The sequence below is a fragment of the Larus michahellis genome, chromosome 3, assembly GCF_964199755.1.
Source record: "Larus michahellis chromosome 3, bLarMic1.1, whole genome shotgun sequence".
Lineage (NCBI taxonomy): Eukaryota > Metazoa > Chordata > Aves > Charadriiformes > Laridae > Larus > Larus michahellis.
The window spans coordinates 23,011,825-23,028,443 of NC_133898.1; the positions used below are offsets into that span (position 1 = coordinate 23,011,825).

The 16,619-nt window shown below is 54.1% G+C and overlaps 1 protein-coding gene across 8 annotated transcripts in view; it reads right to left on the reverse strand.

Annotated features, from left to right (window-relative positions):
* Window positions 1-11,074: 11,074 nt before the first annotated feature.
* Window positions 11,075-16,619, reverse strand: part of SLC8A1 (solute carrier family 8 member A1) — a 136,943-nt gene continuing 131,398 nt past the window's right edge. For all 8 annotated transcript variants that reach the window (XM_074579145.1, XM_074579140.1, XM_074579139.1 and 5 more), the window contains 2 exons: window positions 16,262-16,537; window positions 11,075-13,698 (listed from right to left, as the gene is read on the reverse strand). In XM_074579145.1, the coding sequence (XP_074435246.1) occupies window positions 13,322-13,698; window positions 16,262-16,537 (653 nt within the window). In that variant the 3' untranslated portion in view covers window positions 11,075-13,321. The remainder of the gene's footprint in view (window positions 13,699-16,261; window positions 16,538-16,619) is intronic.

The following is a 16,619-nucleotide window of genomic DNA, read 5'->3' on the forward strand; positions in this document are numbered from 1 at the left end:
CAGTCCCCTCATCATCTTCGTAGCCCTCTGCTGGACTCTCTCCAGTATTTCCTTGTCTTTCCTGAACTGGGGAGCCCAGAACTGGACACAGTACTCCAGATGTGGCCTCACCAGGGCAGAGTAGAGGGGGAGGACAACCTCCCTTGACCTGCTGGCCACACTCTTTTTAATGCACCCCAGGAGACCATTGGCCGCCTTGGCCACAGGGGCACATTGCTGGCTCATGGGCAACTTGTTGTCCACCAGGACTCCCACATCCCCCTCTGCAGAGCTGCTCTCCAGCTGGTCAACCCCTCACCTATACCGGTGCGTGGGGTTATTCCTCCCGAGGTGCAGGACCCTACACTTGCCCTTCTTGAACTTCATTAGGTTCCTCTCTGCCCAACTCTCCAGCCTGTCCAGGTCAAAGTAAGCAGCATCCCTCCCCTCTCTCCTCCCGGCTCTCTGGCTGTGGCAGGGACATCTCCCCTTTCCCTCCCGCCTCGACCGGCAGCACTGCAGAGGTGTGGGGCCTGGGGAAGCTGCTATACAGCGGCTGGTCCCCGGGGGGCTGTCACTAGAGAAGCACCACGCGTGGCTTGTCATTAATCATTGCGTTCTGCAGCGATAATGGCCCATCTGAGCCGGAAAAGATAATGGCAATAAACATCACATCCCTAATTCCAATTGTAGCTGCTGCAAATTGGTTGTTGCATCTTGCCGAGGGATAGAAATGTAGCTGAGCCTTGATTGAAAAATTCAGGGGAAGCTGCCTTATCGTACTCCTTTGCCAGATTAAAAAAGCCTCATACATAAAAATAGACAAAGTGAATGAAGAATTTACAAACATCTATATTTTGTGTTAGGAAATGTGATAAAATTAGGAAAGGAGCTGAAGACACTGATTTATACAACTCTGACTATTTCAGGCAATGAGAGGTTTACATATCACAGTTTAACAAGATAGAAGGTCTCCCACAAAATACAGAGATGACAGACTTCTCATCTGAATTTGACATAACACAGCATCAAGTACACATGTAATGTGATGAACAGTGCCAGGTCATTCCCCAGTTAGGTAACACACAACCTCTTGAATAAGGCAATTCAAATATAACTCGTAATTCAAATCACAACATACCCAGGCAGCATGCAGGGGAAAGTCATTTATTTTGTACATCGGAATGACACAACTTGCAACATGTTTCCATTTTATGTAGTTAGAGCAACGGGATATAAACCATTCAAATAATATATATATTTATATATATATATCTCTCAAGTCAACAGTTGTCTTTACTGGAATAAAGATTATCTGTATTTTGGTAAAAATAAAACTATTTGAATTCACTAATTAACAAAATGCACAGTGATCAGAAACCCAATTCTTTTCACAATTGTCTTTCCCCGGCTCGCTCGCGTTTCCCGGTGATGGGAACCCCGGATTCGGTGGGCTCGTTTTGCAGGGCGGAACAGAAACTGCCTGGCACGGGGTTCCCGCGGCCGCGGACCGTGCCACCCGCTCCGGACAGCCGCACCGGAGACACCGGACGGCGCTGCTGGCGGCTTGGGAATGGCATTGCCCATCGCCGCTTCTGGGCGCCAAGGCCCCACGAAGCATTTACTCACCGCACCTGCCTGACCTTGGGCGAGCCCGAAGCCGAGTCGCGCCCGGAAGCCCCTTCGCTGGGCCCTTGTTTCTTTATTAGCAATTAATTCCTCCGGATTTTCGCGAATGAGAATTTTAAGAAACTACAAATCCGCTCCGAAGTGGGGGGGGAAAAAGCCAAACCCCCCACCAAAACCTGAGCCAAAAAATCTCTCTGATACGGTGGAGCCGAACGGACGTGGCTGAGGATGTATTTCCACTGCAACAGACTCGGGGATCACAGAAGATAATGAAGGCTTTTCCTAGCATTGAAAATTTCTTTTGAGAGGAAGAAATGAAGAAGGGTAATAAGAGTGGGGTTTTTTTCCCCTATTAACAAAAAATAAATACATTTGTAAATTCCAAACAGACTAATCTGGTCAGCTTCGCCCTGGTAAAGGGCCGTACGTGCCCCTGTTTAACTGCGTCCCCGCAGGGACTGATCCTCTTGCTAAGGTATCGTGTCCCATGGTGGCTGGGTCTCCCCTGTCGCCATGCGGGGACGGGGACAGATCCGGGCGGCATTGCGGGAATGGCTTTGGAGCCACCCGACCTTGTCATGTTGAAGCCCCACAAAGCCCCGAGCCAGGGTCACCCACCTGCCATGGCGCTTATTATGGGGCTAATAAAGGCATTGGCCTTGTAAATAACGAGGAGACAGAGCTTTTGGAGAACATCCCGGGCTCCAAAACCCACCTGTCCGCCAGAGGAACTACAGGAGAAACCGGGTTGTCGGAGTGATTGTTACTGGATCCCATTTATCACCATTATAAAGGTGTCTCTTGCCTCTCCCTACTACCCTATTTACTGCTCCGGTAAAAAAAAAATTATTGGCCTATTTCTTTGCCCTTAAAGATACAAAAAAGCAAATCTTCAAAAGATAGTGGGGAGAAAGGTGCTTTCACAATGACATTCAGAGCGAAAAGAGAGAAACGACATTTTACAGATCATTAGAGAGCTATCTTTGGCAGAATATTTCAAATAAATTATTTTTACAAATATTTTCCGCAGTCGTATATTTATTTTGAATAGTTCACTTTCAGCTATAGGGTTACTAGTTCACTACTCTCTATTTAATAGGAAAACACCACAAATATAAAAATATATGAGCTCAGCACAATTTTTAGGCTACCACAACTGTCTCCAATGATTTCAAAAGTCGTAGATCGATACCACAGAAAACATGAAACAAGTTTTCTAACAGCGTGTGTCAGGTTAGAAGATCACAGCTGGCCGCTGCCGTACGACGCGCCGGGGAAGGGCGTCTGGCGCCGAGGCAGGGGATGAGCACAGAAAGGAGTCGGAGGAGCCAGATGCTGGGAGCCAGCCTGTGCCGCTGCCGGACGTATCCCCTTGGCGGGGAACCGTCTCTCTGTGACCGTAAGGCTGAGAGATGTGGCGCTGGGTGGCGGGTGAAGGGCTCCCAGCCCGGGCAGGGAGCGGAGGGGAGCAGGCGGGCGATGGCGGGCTTGCCGTGCTCGGTAGCTTATGGCAGACAAAGCCCTTACCCAGTCCTCTGCTTTGCCCCGGGAGGGAGATCGAGCGCGGCTGCTTTTTGCCCACAAAGCCGTCTCCTTTCACCTTCCCCGTGGGAAAAAAAGCACCCAGGGAGCCGCAGGCTTCACCCTCGCGCCGTGGCCGGATCCTGCTTTAGCCGAGATCCCGGCGGGATGGTGACTCTGCCGGGGACCCCGAGCCTGAGCCCGGGGTGGCCCAAGGAAGGGGCTCGCCTGATCCCAACCTCCCCTTCCACCGAGTCCACCCAACATTTCGATTTAAATATTTTGCTTTGTTTATACAGCATGTACAGAATATACAGCATCGGATAATTATTTCCCAGTAGACTACGAGCGTCTCCCAAGATGACCTCTTTTATCAACAAATATATATATAAATCGACGGTAATAAAAGAGTCGTACCCACAAATATTATGGCTTTTCAAATAGTGTAGCTGCATTGTGCCATTGAACTTACGAGAAACCATGAGAGAGACAGAGAGATGGGGGGAGGCTTCGGTGGCGGAGCCCGGGGCCACCCACCGGCACAGGGGCTTTGCACGGCCGGGCAGTGCCGGCTCGTGGAGCCAGGCGGCAAGAGGGAAGGTGGGGTTGAGTTTATGACCTGTACTCTGGTTTCTATCTCCAGGCAAGCCTTCTTCAAACTGTCCTTTCAGCCCTGCTTTGGCAAAAATTTGGCTCTGCCCAGCTGGGGTCTTCCTGCCCAGTCCCCATCATGGGGACTGGGTGGCACGTTGGGCTGTCGGAGATCTCCTCTCTCTCTCTCTCTCTCTCTTTCTCAGCAGGGTTTGCACAAAGATGTCTGTCTGCCCTAGAGTGCCCTGCGGCCAGGAGGGGGGAGGACGCACAGGATGACAGGTGACACAGGAGGTGGTGGGTGAGGGCGGTGTGTGGCTGGGCAGGAGAAAGGGGACAGCAGGAAAGCGTGAGCCATCATTTTTGGAGTGCATCATTGTCATGCTCCGGCACATCAAGAATACCAGAGGACAGTCTTGCCCGGGCAGTGCCGTCCCCAGCCACCGCCACACCACGGGGTGCCCACCGGGCTGCCTGCGCCCCAGCACCGCACCAGCTGCCTGCTGTGCCTCGGGGGATGCATCCACCCACTAGCCGTCCCCCTCGCTTATTAGGGCCGGCGAGTCATTTTGAGCTCTTTCTCTCCTGTGTCCTGCCATTGAAAAACTGATTGAAAACCCCCCTCGGGCTGCCTCACCCATGGGGAGCATCCGGCACCCCCAGCACAGGCTGCGCGGGCAGCTGCCAGCTCCCTGCCTGCGCTTCCCTCCGCGCCTGAGCGGGAGAGTGGAAGAAGCTGCTGATCGGAATTACGTCTCTGCCAAGACAGATGCGTTTCTGCCTCCTTTCCGAGCTCGTAGCAACAGCCCGTTTTCTACTCCAGAAGGAGGAGCGCTTGCTGTCCCCGCATTTCAAGTGTGCGGAAATGGCTTTTGAGAACTGGAGTGGTCACTCGAGCATCGAGATAACCGGACCACTTAATTACAGCGGAACAATTAGTAATGGTTCTAAATTACTGCGACTGTTGGGTTTTTTTGACTAATTCTCATCTCATTTCCCTCTTCTTCAGGATATTACGGCTGTTCCCTCTCTGACTGAAATCAAGGCTGATGCTCTCCTGCAGAAGCAGGGGCAGCCCAGGCCGAGCCGAAGGAGAGGACGCTGAGCTGCGGGCAGCGCTGTGGAGAGCAGCGAGGAGAGAGTCCCACGGGGAACCTGCTGCCTTTGAGACATGTGAGCGGTCCTGGTGCCAGCTGTGCTCCCTGGCGCTCTGACTGCTTCTTGCTGGGAATATGCTGGGGGCTTCTTTGTTGGGGCGGGGGGAGGTAGTGCGTGGTGTCCTCCACCTCCTTCTTGCTTGATGAGGTGAACACCAGGCGGATCAGAGACCTCTCCGCGTGTCCTAAGGACAGTGGCAGGTATAAAGATGCCCATCACTGCTGGGTGGTCTTCAGGAAGTCATGGTTTTGATTTTACAACCTCTTGCCGTGTCTCTTTGGCACAGAGACCCAGGATACAGAGGGCTGCGTCGTACCAAACTCGGCATTTTGTGGCTTTTACCAGCACGTGTGTGCTTCTTGCAGCAGGAGTTAGGAAGCTTAGAAGAAGTCACCAACTTCTCCCCTTCATCCACAAATAACACCGCTTTGCTGGGTTGCTGAAAAAAGTCCTCAACAGGCAGTCCTCAAAGCTGGGTTATTTGCAGAGCTGTGGCTCCCCATGCTTAACGCGTTATGGAAAAAAGAAGCTGGACAAGTGTTGTCAGAAGTTGAGTTGTCACCAGGGAACACATAAATGACGTTTTCTTGCTTGCTAACAGAGCGACTCTAATGTAAAAGGTATTATCGCAATCCTTTGCTCTCTGGAGCTGCCAGGAGCAGTGCCTGTTTCCTGATTAAGAGCCAGACGAGCGGGTCTCCCGCACGGCTTGCCGCGGGAGCACGTTTTCTCAAGAGCTCGGAAGATGAAGGGAGCAACATGGGGCAAACAAATGAAGAGAAAACAGGCATCAGTTCATTTTCATCTGTACGGCGGGAGTTCAGCCGAGGGGCATCTAATGACAGCTCTTGTTGCCGGGCAAGGCCAGGGAGACGCAGCGGGCTACAGCTGAAAGCAAGGGGTAAGGGAGCCATCTCAGCGTTACACCGAGCAAGGAGAAATCGGGTTGTGCAGCTCCCGCATCCCCGGGAGTTACAAAGCCGCTAGTTGGCAAAAGCTTTCATGAACGCTCCCAAATAAGCCCAGCAGCAACCCGGGACACATTTGCACCACCAGGATCCGATCTGTCCTGCGCTAGCGCGGCGATTTTACAGTCCCTCAGCAGCTCTCCGCATTTCTAAGGATCTCTGCAAAGAAGCTCATCTGCCAGAAACTCAGGTTTCTGCAAGCGAGGAGCCCACCTAGGGCTGGGGCAGGGGGCACACACTCCCGGTGCTGACAGTGCCGTGGACTGCCATGGCAATTTTCATCAAGAAAACAGAGCAAGGCTTTACCCCGTGCAGGTCTCACCCTGCCGCCGTCTGCAAGGGACTCCTCTGAGTTAGGAATAAAGGAGAAGAAATAAATCCAACCTCAATGGAGAGGTCAGGAGTGCAGAGGGAGAGGCCCCGTGATGGTCCTCCGTGTCCTGCAAGGGTTGAGGAGCTCTGAGGGTGGATAAGCATCCCAAGCTGTTCCAAGTTGCTTGACTTAGACTCTAGCCATTTTAAGCAGAGGCAGGAAAGCTTTATAGGCAAGTAGATAAGTTTCAGAATATTTAGAGCACCAAGAACAGGGTCCATTTTGAAAGAAAGGTGTCGGAGTGGACCTTAAACCCTCAGCTAAAGCAATTAGTTTGCTCTGGAAGTGTAGAGGCAGGGTTGGGGTGGTGGTGGGGGGTGGAGTTGGAGCATCTGTGGGACTTGATAACAGTGGAAATTCAGCAGAAATGTTTAACCTTCCAAAAACCCATGAGTGAAGCATAGCGGCACAATAAAACCAGGGCCTGTGAGTCGTGGCTGTAATGGTGCCTGGGTGATGAGCAGAAGAGCTCAGCACGCTGACGTTTGCCTCTGCTGCGTGGAAAATGTCACGGTCCTTCGCTTGCAGGGGCTCAAGTCCAAGACATCTTTTGGAGGGGGTAATCTTTGCCCTGAGATACAGGCAGCAAACCTGAGCTAACAAGTGTTGCTGTTGGGTCAAGTGAGAGAGGAGCCTTGTCGCACATGGGAAGCCCCTGGTTGTGGAGAAGGAGGGACGGAGAAGGTTCCTCTGCAGGGAGCCTGAAGAAGAGGGCATGCGGAGAGGCTCCAAAGGGGATACCAGTGCAGAGCAAGCCCACAGTTGGCCTATCATTGCGCGCAGAGGGCCATTCTGGGGCCTTGAGATGGCTCCAGGCGGATGCCGGAGGATCCCAACCTCAGGTCGCATACGCTCCTTGGTGCCTCGTTAGTGGTCCTTCCCACCGCTACCTAGAACTCACGCTGTTGGGGGTGGGGGTGCATGCGGGGAGGGGCGGAGAGGTGCCGTAGCGCGGTACAACAGATCGAGGGCTATTTTGAATCAAATAGACAAAAATAAAGCCTGGGGTTGGTGCCCACAGACAGGCAAAGACGCTGGAGGCTGCGCTATAGCTGTGCAGAAATCAAGATGCGTGCCCGCAGCCAGGGCAGCTGGGGCAGGGGGAATATGCCATGGCAGTGCCTAAAAGAGGGTTTCCAGGTCTGGGTGGGACTCCAGGGCACTTCTCCCTTCCCCATGCCCTCTGATGCCGGACATCCCACCGGCAGCACCCGGCTCCGCCGCCCGGCAGTGCTCCGCAGCCCCTGCTTCGGGAACAGCATTCACCCCAGTGCCTTCCTTCGCCCTTCCAGGGAGGGGAGCCCCAAGCTGGCATTCACCCAGGGAGGGTGGGAAGGAGCCAAGGCAGGGTGCAGGGCCAGCAGGAGGGAACGATGAGCCACCCCGGGGGCACTGGGCGCTGAGGGGCAGGGCTGGCTGTTCTCCGGATGCTCCAGAGACAGCAAGACCCCGCGGAGACCCCTCAAATGCTCTCAGGAATGTGCCGTAGCCGGCAAATCCTGCTGGTAACAGCAATCTTCTGGCTATCTATCTTTGCTGATAACAAAGCCAGACAGGCCCCTTTCCTTTGCAGTGTCCTTTCCCTCTGCGTGAGGGGTGTTGCTGGCTGGCCAGAGGCTCTCGGCACCTCCAGTTCCAAAAGGAGGAAGGCTCAAGTCCTTAAAAGGTGAGGAATCTCACTGTATTTATTGTCCCTTGGTGCTTTTTGCAAGAATACAGATGCCTCTGGATGCTTTCCTGCGCAAGTCCTTTTTTTTTTTTTTTTTTTTTACAAGATAAACAGGCTTTTCTGCAGCTGTGCTGGGCATGCATATGCGTGTGTGTGTGGTCGGTCATCCCACGCCAGAGAGGCCAGGGGGGTTCCTGGTGCTCTGCAAACATGCTTCCCCAGATGGGCCCGGGTGCCAAAGAGCCTAGAGAAAAATAATACAGGGTTTTTTCCTGGAATAACACCCTCCAGCATTAAGTTTTCGCTCTTTCTGTCACTTCCTGGCTATGCCTGGCTCTTGCCCTTCCGGGAATGCAGCTGAGCCTCCTCCTTAGGTATGTATATGGCCCCCAATACTGTTGCACTTGATTGCTACCGAAGCATTTAAAAATAGCTGTAACAATAACACACGGGCTCTGGTTCTCCCCTCCCTGCCCGTAGCAGAAATAGCACGGTGAGTTTATACACCGCATCCAGACTCGTGACCAGAAAGGGCTCAACGCCTCCCTTTTCCCTTTTGTCCTTTAAGGAAGCGATGAAAGTGGGGGGAAAGATGCACAAATGACTCTTGGTGATATCCCCTTGCCCCAGAGCCACCATGGGCTGCCTGGAAATGGGTGACACAGGGGTGGGTGTGTTGTCATCTCCAGACGAGGGATCCGCATCTCTGGGGCGAGCGGTCCCCGCAGTGCCCTGGTAGAGGCGCGGGCGGGTGGTGGCACCTTGGATCGGCTCAGCCCTGAGATGCTGCAAGTTTGTGGCTTCCGCTGACATCGGGGACCTGCAGAGTCCTGGCTCTTCTGCACCTTTTCCGTGTGTTCGGGTTGTGGCTGGGATTGGCCTCCTCCACTGTTGGTCCCTGGAGAGCTGGCGGTATGGTTTTGATAAGATGCTCAGGGCTGCGGCTGCTCCGTGTGCTCCTTCCCTTTGTCCTCAAGCGCTTTGCAGCGGCCCATTGAGTTATTTGGGTGTCCACCTCTGAATGTCCTTTGCACCGTGCTGCATCCTTTTCCGTGGAAAGGCTTGCCTTTGGCTAGTGGAGTGATGAGAGGGGGTGAGGGCAGGCGGATGGACTGAGGCAGAGGGTTTGAAGTGCTGTTTCTGGCAACTCCCTGAGCCCGGGGCTTTATCAGAGATGCTTGATGCCCTTCCCTTGTGACGGGAGGGTGGGGAGGAGGCTGGCGGGGATGAGGAGGAGACGGGAGAGCACTGGCACCAGAGAGGGGACCGAAGAACCAGGCTGTGCTCCTTCTGCTCCCCGGCAGCGTGCGGCCAGGCGCAGGCTTTTGCCTTCGGAAGGTCTGGTTTAAAGAGGAGGTTGGTGCAGAGGAGCAGGCGTTGCGGACACGGGTGGGTGACCAGGGCTGGGTGGAGCGGTCCTTCCCTCCCTGGCACGGCAAGGCAGCAGCCAGGGAAAAGGCTCGCTGCGCATCCGTGGCTCCTCCAGGAGCAACCGGGCAAACACATGGCAGGCTTTGCATAAGCTCGTTAAAGATGCCGAAAAGCACATGGCTGGCAGAGAACAAAGTGCATAAACAAGGCTGGTGTTTACTGTGTGATTTAGGCCTTGTCCTAATCAAGCAGTGCTCCATCATTCCCTTTGGAAAGCTCTGTGAGCAGAACAGTTATTTACTGCCTGTTAAAGCGAGCTGCTACACAAGTCCCGTTCGACTTGTTAATGACTTTAGCGACTGCAATTCATTCTGAAAAAGCAAATGACGAGAGTAAAATGCCAACATCACCTTTCAGTAGATGTAATTATTGGGTCAGGAGAGCTGCTTTGCTTTCATTAATTCACTGCCTGGGAAAAGCACACCGATGTGACCGGCTGCTTGGGGCTGTGACCCGTTCGCCTGGGGCTTGATGAGCACTGAAGCTTGACCCGCGCTCATCCTGGAGGGTGCTGAGCACCCGCAGGGAGAGTGGGGTTGTTGCAAGGCTGCCAAAAGCAGCGCAGGGTGTGGGCAAGGGCCGGGTTTGCGTGGGAGCAGCCCAGAGACCACGTTAAATCCTCTGGCTGCCGGGGCACGTGAGTTACCTGCTCTGCCACGCATCCCCTCGCGGTGGCCAGACGGGAATTCTGCCGCCTCTGGGCTTCCGCAGACACAGTCGTGCTGCAAAACTAAAGCAGCCACCTCCTACCCCTCTCTCGGTGCTCGGCGGCACGTTTCTAGCCTGCAGCTCGAAAGCCAGATGCTGCTGCTGGTGCCCCGTGAAGATGGGCAGGAGTGCGGGCAGGAGCCCGGCAGCGTGCGCCCAGGCGGACGTGCCCCCCCGGGAAGAGCAGGGAGAGCCCCACCAGGTGAAGGCAGCGCTTTCCTGGGACCCCTCTCCAGGGCTGGTGTCTGAGTTCGGCTGTCAGCGCAGCACCTTGGAAGCATCACGGGGAGGGTTTATTTGGGGACAGCTCAACAGATGCTGGATGAAGCCCAGGGAGGAGTGACATCCCTGGGCTGCGCAGAGACTTTTCCCCTCCTCAGTTGCTGGCTGAGCTCTGTTGAGACATGTGGGTCAGAGACGGCCCACGGCAACTAGACTGGGGTATGGGCAGGCAGCTGCCCGGAGCAGCCGGAGCTCCTAGTTTGCTTGACGACCTCATGGTGTGTCTCAGATCTGCTTTGGACCCTGCCCTGGCAATGCATCTCTTGCATTCCCACTTATCATCAGCTTGTGGCTTAACCTAGCGCAAGTCACCGCGAGGGCGGAACAAGAGCAGGAGCATTTCTATATGACTAGAGGACACAAGCAGAAAGAGCTGCCGAGTACCTTGGGGGCATATACACGGCTCTCCCCGAGCCTAGGGCAAGCCAGCACCGATGGGGGACCCAGCAAAAGAGCTCCCAGAAGGGCTGCACGGCGGCTTTGTCCCTGGGTGGTTTCCTGCATCCCCCCTGAGAGCTGGGCGGGCTGCGAGCCCTGGCAGCACACCGAGCCCAAGGCACGATGGAGATGGAGCAGGAGCAAAGCCGTGAGATGGGGCAAGAGTGGGTGGGTGGAGGCACCGTTGCCCCCCCCCCTCCCCCGTCAGCATCAGAGACACAATGAAGGCAAACCAATGAGTAAAGAAGAGATGGGTACAACGTAAAGAGAGACAACGGGAGGGGAGGGAAGGGTTTTCCATAGAGAATATGCAGGAGCACTACTGGATCCATCAGGAATCATTACAAACTTTATTTGTTTGTGCATTGTGTACCATTGATAAGGATCATCACAATTAGTGGACTCACTGCCTATAATGGTGGGCAATACACACAAAGAAAAATCAATGAAGCCAAACAGATGAAAATGAAATAATTGTACATAAAGGTAATCATAAACCTGAACAACCTGCGCCTGCGTTTGATTCTTCCCCCAAAACAACGAGAAAGAAAAAGAAAACCCCCAAAACGCATCAAAAGTGAAAAAAAGGCTTGAGAAGAAAAAAATAAAAATAATCCCACAACTTCATACTCCTGGAGAAGATCTTACATCAGGTTAATTAAAACTTCCACAGATTGTTCAAAATGAGTACAAACAGCCCCAGCCAATTGGTTACGGTACAAGGGCCAGATGTGGTTTCCAGCTGGGTGGGAAGAGCTGACCAGTGGACGTGCAGGATGGGCATTCACCTGGCTGGGATGCCAGGAAGCCTGGTGATGGGCGTGGGGTAAGGAGACGTCTCTCCAGAACACCAGCGCACAATGTCACCCCTTGCGCTGCGCCCAGGGGACCTCCGCATCCACACCTCCCCGGCCTTGGCCAGCTACCCCCAGCCCGCGCTGCTGGAGTCGGGGGGTGATGCTGAATTACGCTGCCCTCTCTCATCCCTCCCATCGATTCCAGGTTCGGACAGTGCAAAACGTGGCCTTTTTTCCTTGGGGGACGCTTCCCAGTTACGCTCAGCAGCATGGGGGGAGATCTCGTTATGGCCCTTCAGCCCTTAACGCTGAATTATTCTGCCTCCAAATGGCTGTGGGAAAGGATCAGCTTTGAGGACTGATCCTGATGGCTTAACGCTCAGCAACAGGGGCTGTCACTCGACCTCTGGGGACACAGGGGGCCAAGGGGCTTTGAGGCAGCCACCGGCTATAAAGGCAGAGGCAGGCGAAGTGCTGGCTGAGCCGTGCTCGTCCCCCTTGGGCTTGGACACTGCTCATCCCACCAGGGCTCCCTGGGACCTTGCGTAAGGACCTCCTGGGGATAGAGGAGGCTTTCACGCTGGCTTCAGCATGTTCTGGACTGGCTGCTGCAGCGGGGGGGGACCCCGGCCCCGTGGGGGGACGGAACCTGCACTCTCCGGGCTGTGGGTTTTCCTCCCCTGAAAAACCTACATCTGTGTGGCTATTATTGCTTCTCGGGGACCCGTGCGCGGAGCAATGAACGGGGACGGTTTTCCCTCCTTTTAACCCCACTAAGAGGAAACAAACAAACGAACAAACAAACGAACAAATAAAAACCTATGGCGAAAATAAACTAACTGAAATAAATAAAACCCAGTGAAAAGAAAACACTTGTATCTGCAATGCTCAACCCACATGGCTGGAAGGACTATCGCTATAGGATGCTATATACAGATAGGGTTCATTTCATTCATGCAAATGTTACAAGTACCACGACAGCATGCCCGAGGAGGCGGAGGAGGCAGGAGGAAGGCTCCCGCCGCTCCGCACAGCCTCGGCGTAGGACACCGGACATGAGGTTGCAGCTGCGCATCCCTGAAGCACGGAGGGGGAAAGGCAAGGGGTATGTTGGAGGCGGGGTGGGGGGGGGAGGAAAGGCTAGTTGTACACACGCCAAAACAAAAAAAACCCCAAACTAATCCCAAATCAATGACGAAAACGGTTTGTGTTCTATCCTTAGAAAGCTCCCAATTTCCCCCTTGTCTTCAGTCCGGTCTCTCGCTTCTCTCTCCAACAGGGCCAGAGGGGACGTTCCCAAGTGGCGAAGGCAGGCGGATGGTGGTCGGACATCAGGACCCTCGCTTTCCTCTCCTTCCCTCGCCCACTGCTCTGCTTCTCACCAGCTACTCTGGCCTTCCCCGGACCGACGCGCCCTGGTCACCTTCGCATCCGTCCTCCCAGGGCGGGGAGGGGGGGGCCGGCAGGCGGGAGAGAGCGATGGGAAAGGGCTCGGTGGCTACCAGCCGCTCTTGTTGGTAGAGTTGCAGAGAGGGCCGTGCCGCTGGGCTCCTGGCCGGGGCGGCTGCCCGGGGAGGGGTCCTGCTGGCTTTGGGGTCCTGCCTAGTTCAAAGGATGCTCCAAAGCCGCTTTCCGTCAGCAGGTGTGTGAACATGGCAAATCTCTTTTATTCTTTCTCTGTTCATTATACACAGCGTTATATCTATATCTATACCTATATATCACTCTATATAGATACATATAGATATATATATATTTACTATCTCTGATTGTCCCTTTAGAAGCCCTTTATGTGGCAGTAGGCTTCCAGAGATGAGAAGAATATGTACAAGAGCCAGAGGAGGATAAAGAGTGAGGTTGTGAGCAGCTTGGAAGTCCGCGGCCCGCCCAGCTCACCTCCGATCTCGGGTCTCCGCCGGTAGAGCAGCACGCCCACGCTGATAAAAGCAAAAATGGTGAAGAGGGTGACGGAGAAGGCCAGGGTGCCGGGTGAGACTTGGAAGGCTTGTCCATGCGCTGCGTGGTAGATGGCCGCGATGGACCAGGCCACCCCAATGCCCAGGAAAACGTTCACGGCGTTGCTCCCGGTGACGTTCCCGATGGAGGCATCCGCGTACTGGTCCTGCGTCGCTGCTACTTTGCTGGCAAACGTGTCTGCAAAGGGAAGATGGAGAGAAACCCTCAGGAAAGAGTCAGGTAAGGAGGGACAGCAGCAGGCAGCTTGGGGACAAATGACAATGGCATCACTTGGGGAATGAAGATAGGGGGCGGGGGGACGGGGTACAGCCCGGTCTATGGGCACTCCCAAGGAAGAGCACGTGTGGCCAGAGCCAAAGTGACAATCAGGGTCCAGAAATGCCCAGGAGGGAAATCTCAATGTCCAGAAATATGGGACTTCCCCCAGTGTGGCCCCAGATGCCCCACAGTGCTTGAAGCAAGAGGCAACACTTCCCAGCACTATACTGTGTTGGCTTTTTCTCCCACATCCACTAATTTGTTGACTTGCGAAAGAACGGAAAAGGTTGGAAAAGCCTTGTGGGAGCCACAATGGTTTGCATCTGTCCTTCGGGTCTCCCAAAGTTTCATGTTTGTGTTTCTGTGATTGCTTTAATGATGTCTCTCCTTTTGCCTCATTGAAGTCCAGTGCCTTGTGCAGACCCTGATGCTTTGGTAAAGAAGTGGTCATCTTTCACCCCTCAGCAAGAAAATCCATGCAGGTGGGTCTACACCTGCCCAGGCGCTCCACCAGCTTTAATACCGTTGGCAAAAGAGATGTGATAAAACTCAGCTGGCTTTTTACGTGGCAGATCTTGTGTCGAGTAGACCAGCACGACGCTGCTCTGCACCATAGGGATGTGCTGATTTTACATCCAAACCCACTCTGGATCTGCAGGGGGGTGAGCAGGAGCGGGTATTAGCATCTGGGTTTTGGCCGGGTGAGCACGCTCAGCTCATGAGAAGATGAATCCTTAACACATTCGCACTCCCAGATCACCTCAGGCACGGGCAGCAGAGTGGGGCTCAGAAAAAGAAGATGGTGAGGTCAGATTTCATGTTTTTTTAGTTCTACGGAGTTTCCTTTGTGCTCCTCCCCAGCAGGGCTCCAAGGCGAGACGACGGCAAAGTGCAGCCTGGCACCAAGACCCAGTTTCATGTAACAGAAGGGGCTGGGCACTTATAAGCACAGTGAGAGGGGCCGTTTGCACCAAAGAAATTTAAAGGTGACGGTGCAGTGGGCTGTGGGCCAGCGCTGGCAACTCTGTGGCCCTGCCACCTCTGGGAGGTGGGATGGGGGACGCCTAGGGCAGCCCCAGCCAGAGCGTGGGAACAACCGCGCGGGCTTCTGCAAGCTCAAGCCTTGCTTTTAGTGCAGGGAAAGTCCCTGGCAGTCTGGATTTCACTGCACGCTCGTCCCCCCTCCTGGAAAGCACCCTGCACCTCCCCGGTATGGAGGAGCCCGACTAGCACCCAGCTAACACGACACGGTCTGCGAGCACCTGCCAGTCCAAACAAGCGTAGCCAAATATGTCCTGAAAACAACTTCTTAAATGCCACCTTTTGTCAGCGAAAGCAGGAGGGAAGATTTTCGCTGTCAAGGGTGTGAGACAGCCCTACAAACCTCATGCCTAAAAGTGCCAGAGGTCCAAAAAAATGCTCCTTCTTCTGTTCCTTGCCCAAATCTGTTCTTCCTTTTGGCTCTGCCGCTTCTTTTTCGAGCTCTAATAGCATTAGGATAGTTTCGAGATCTTCAGGCACCCGAGTGCTGACGGGTGGATGTCTGGGGGTGGCGAGGAAAGATGTGACCGAGGTGGGGGGTGGTGGGGTTGGGTTAGAGCCCCTTGTCTGGGAACCAGGCCATGCCTGGCCGGCACAGCCCATGGAAGAGGGTGAGTGAAAGGGACAGGCCCTCTCACACAAGCTGGCATGGGACTTCCCAGAGCAACCGTGTCACTAGGACCATCTTCTCCAGTGCACTGGTTCACCCCTAAGAGAGGCCCTTTGCTGAGCCATCAGAAGAGGAGGTTGGGTTGCAGCAAGTTGATGTGCATTGAGAGCACAAAGTGGCATGTAGGTGTGCAAACTCGTGTTTTCTTTTTCTTTCCCTGATCAGTCCTTGGTCTCTGCTGTCTTCTGAGGCTGGGTGGCCATTTGATTAGAGACACGTCTCCAAACATTTGTGGGGATGGAGCCTTCTAGAGGCTTCACAAGTCACATTTTGAGGAGCTTCCCCAGCTCAGCAACCTCACCTTGATCCATTTGAACCAAAGCCGAACTTGGTCTCACACAAAGGTGTCCGTGCTGGGCAGAGCACCCTGAGCACAGACTAGCACCTCACCCACCTGGGAGGCAAAGTTAAAGGAGCAGATGCTCAGAAAGACAATGTGGGACTGCCAACACAGACAGCATTTTAATCGAAGACCAATTTCCTACTTTGAGAATGGATGCCGTGGAGGCTGTCCACAGAAATAGATACTTCACAGTCTTTGCAAGGGGAAGGTCCTTGAAATAATTTCTGGGGGGATGAATCCGCATCCTGGTTCGATCCTCCCGGCCCACCTGAGACTGAAAACCAACTTCCACATACACCTCAAATCTGTCCTCCAGGGTCCTGAAGAACACAGCTGAGGACCTCGCTGTGCCCAGCTTTCCCAGACCAAACCCAAACCCAGACTGGGCAGAGATGGACCTTTACAATAAACCCTGCTGTTGTCCTTACCTGGCACCGATGTCCCCAATGCGACAAAGACGACCGCAGTGACTGAGTCTTTCAGGCCAATGGTGCAGCCAAAGTGGGATGCCAGGTCGCCGATGAAAGCTGTCAGGAGGCCGATCATGAGGATGGAGACAACGAAGCAAGCCCAGCCATTCCAGTAGTCTGTCGGGGGCACGAAGGCAAAAAGGACCTTCCAGAAGACGGTCAGAAAGTGCATCACGTAGTCGAAGCAGGAGGGCAGCTTCTCCTCCCCACATTCATCGTCATCGTCGTCTTCCCCTGGAGAAAACCACCCGTGCCTGATTAGACTCACCCATCTTGGAGGAGGTTGGGCAAAGCTCCTGTGCGTACTGCTGCCCCC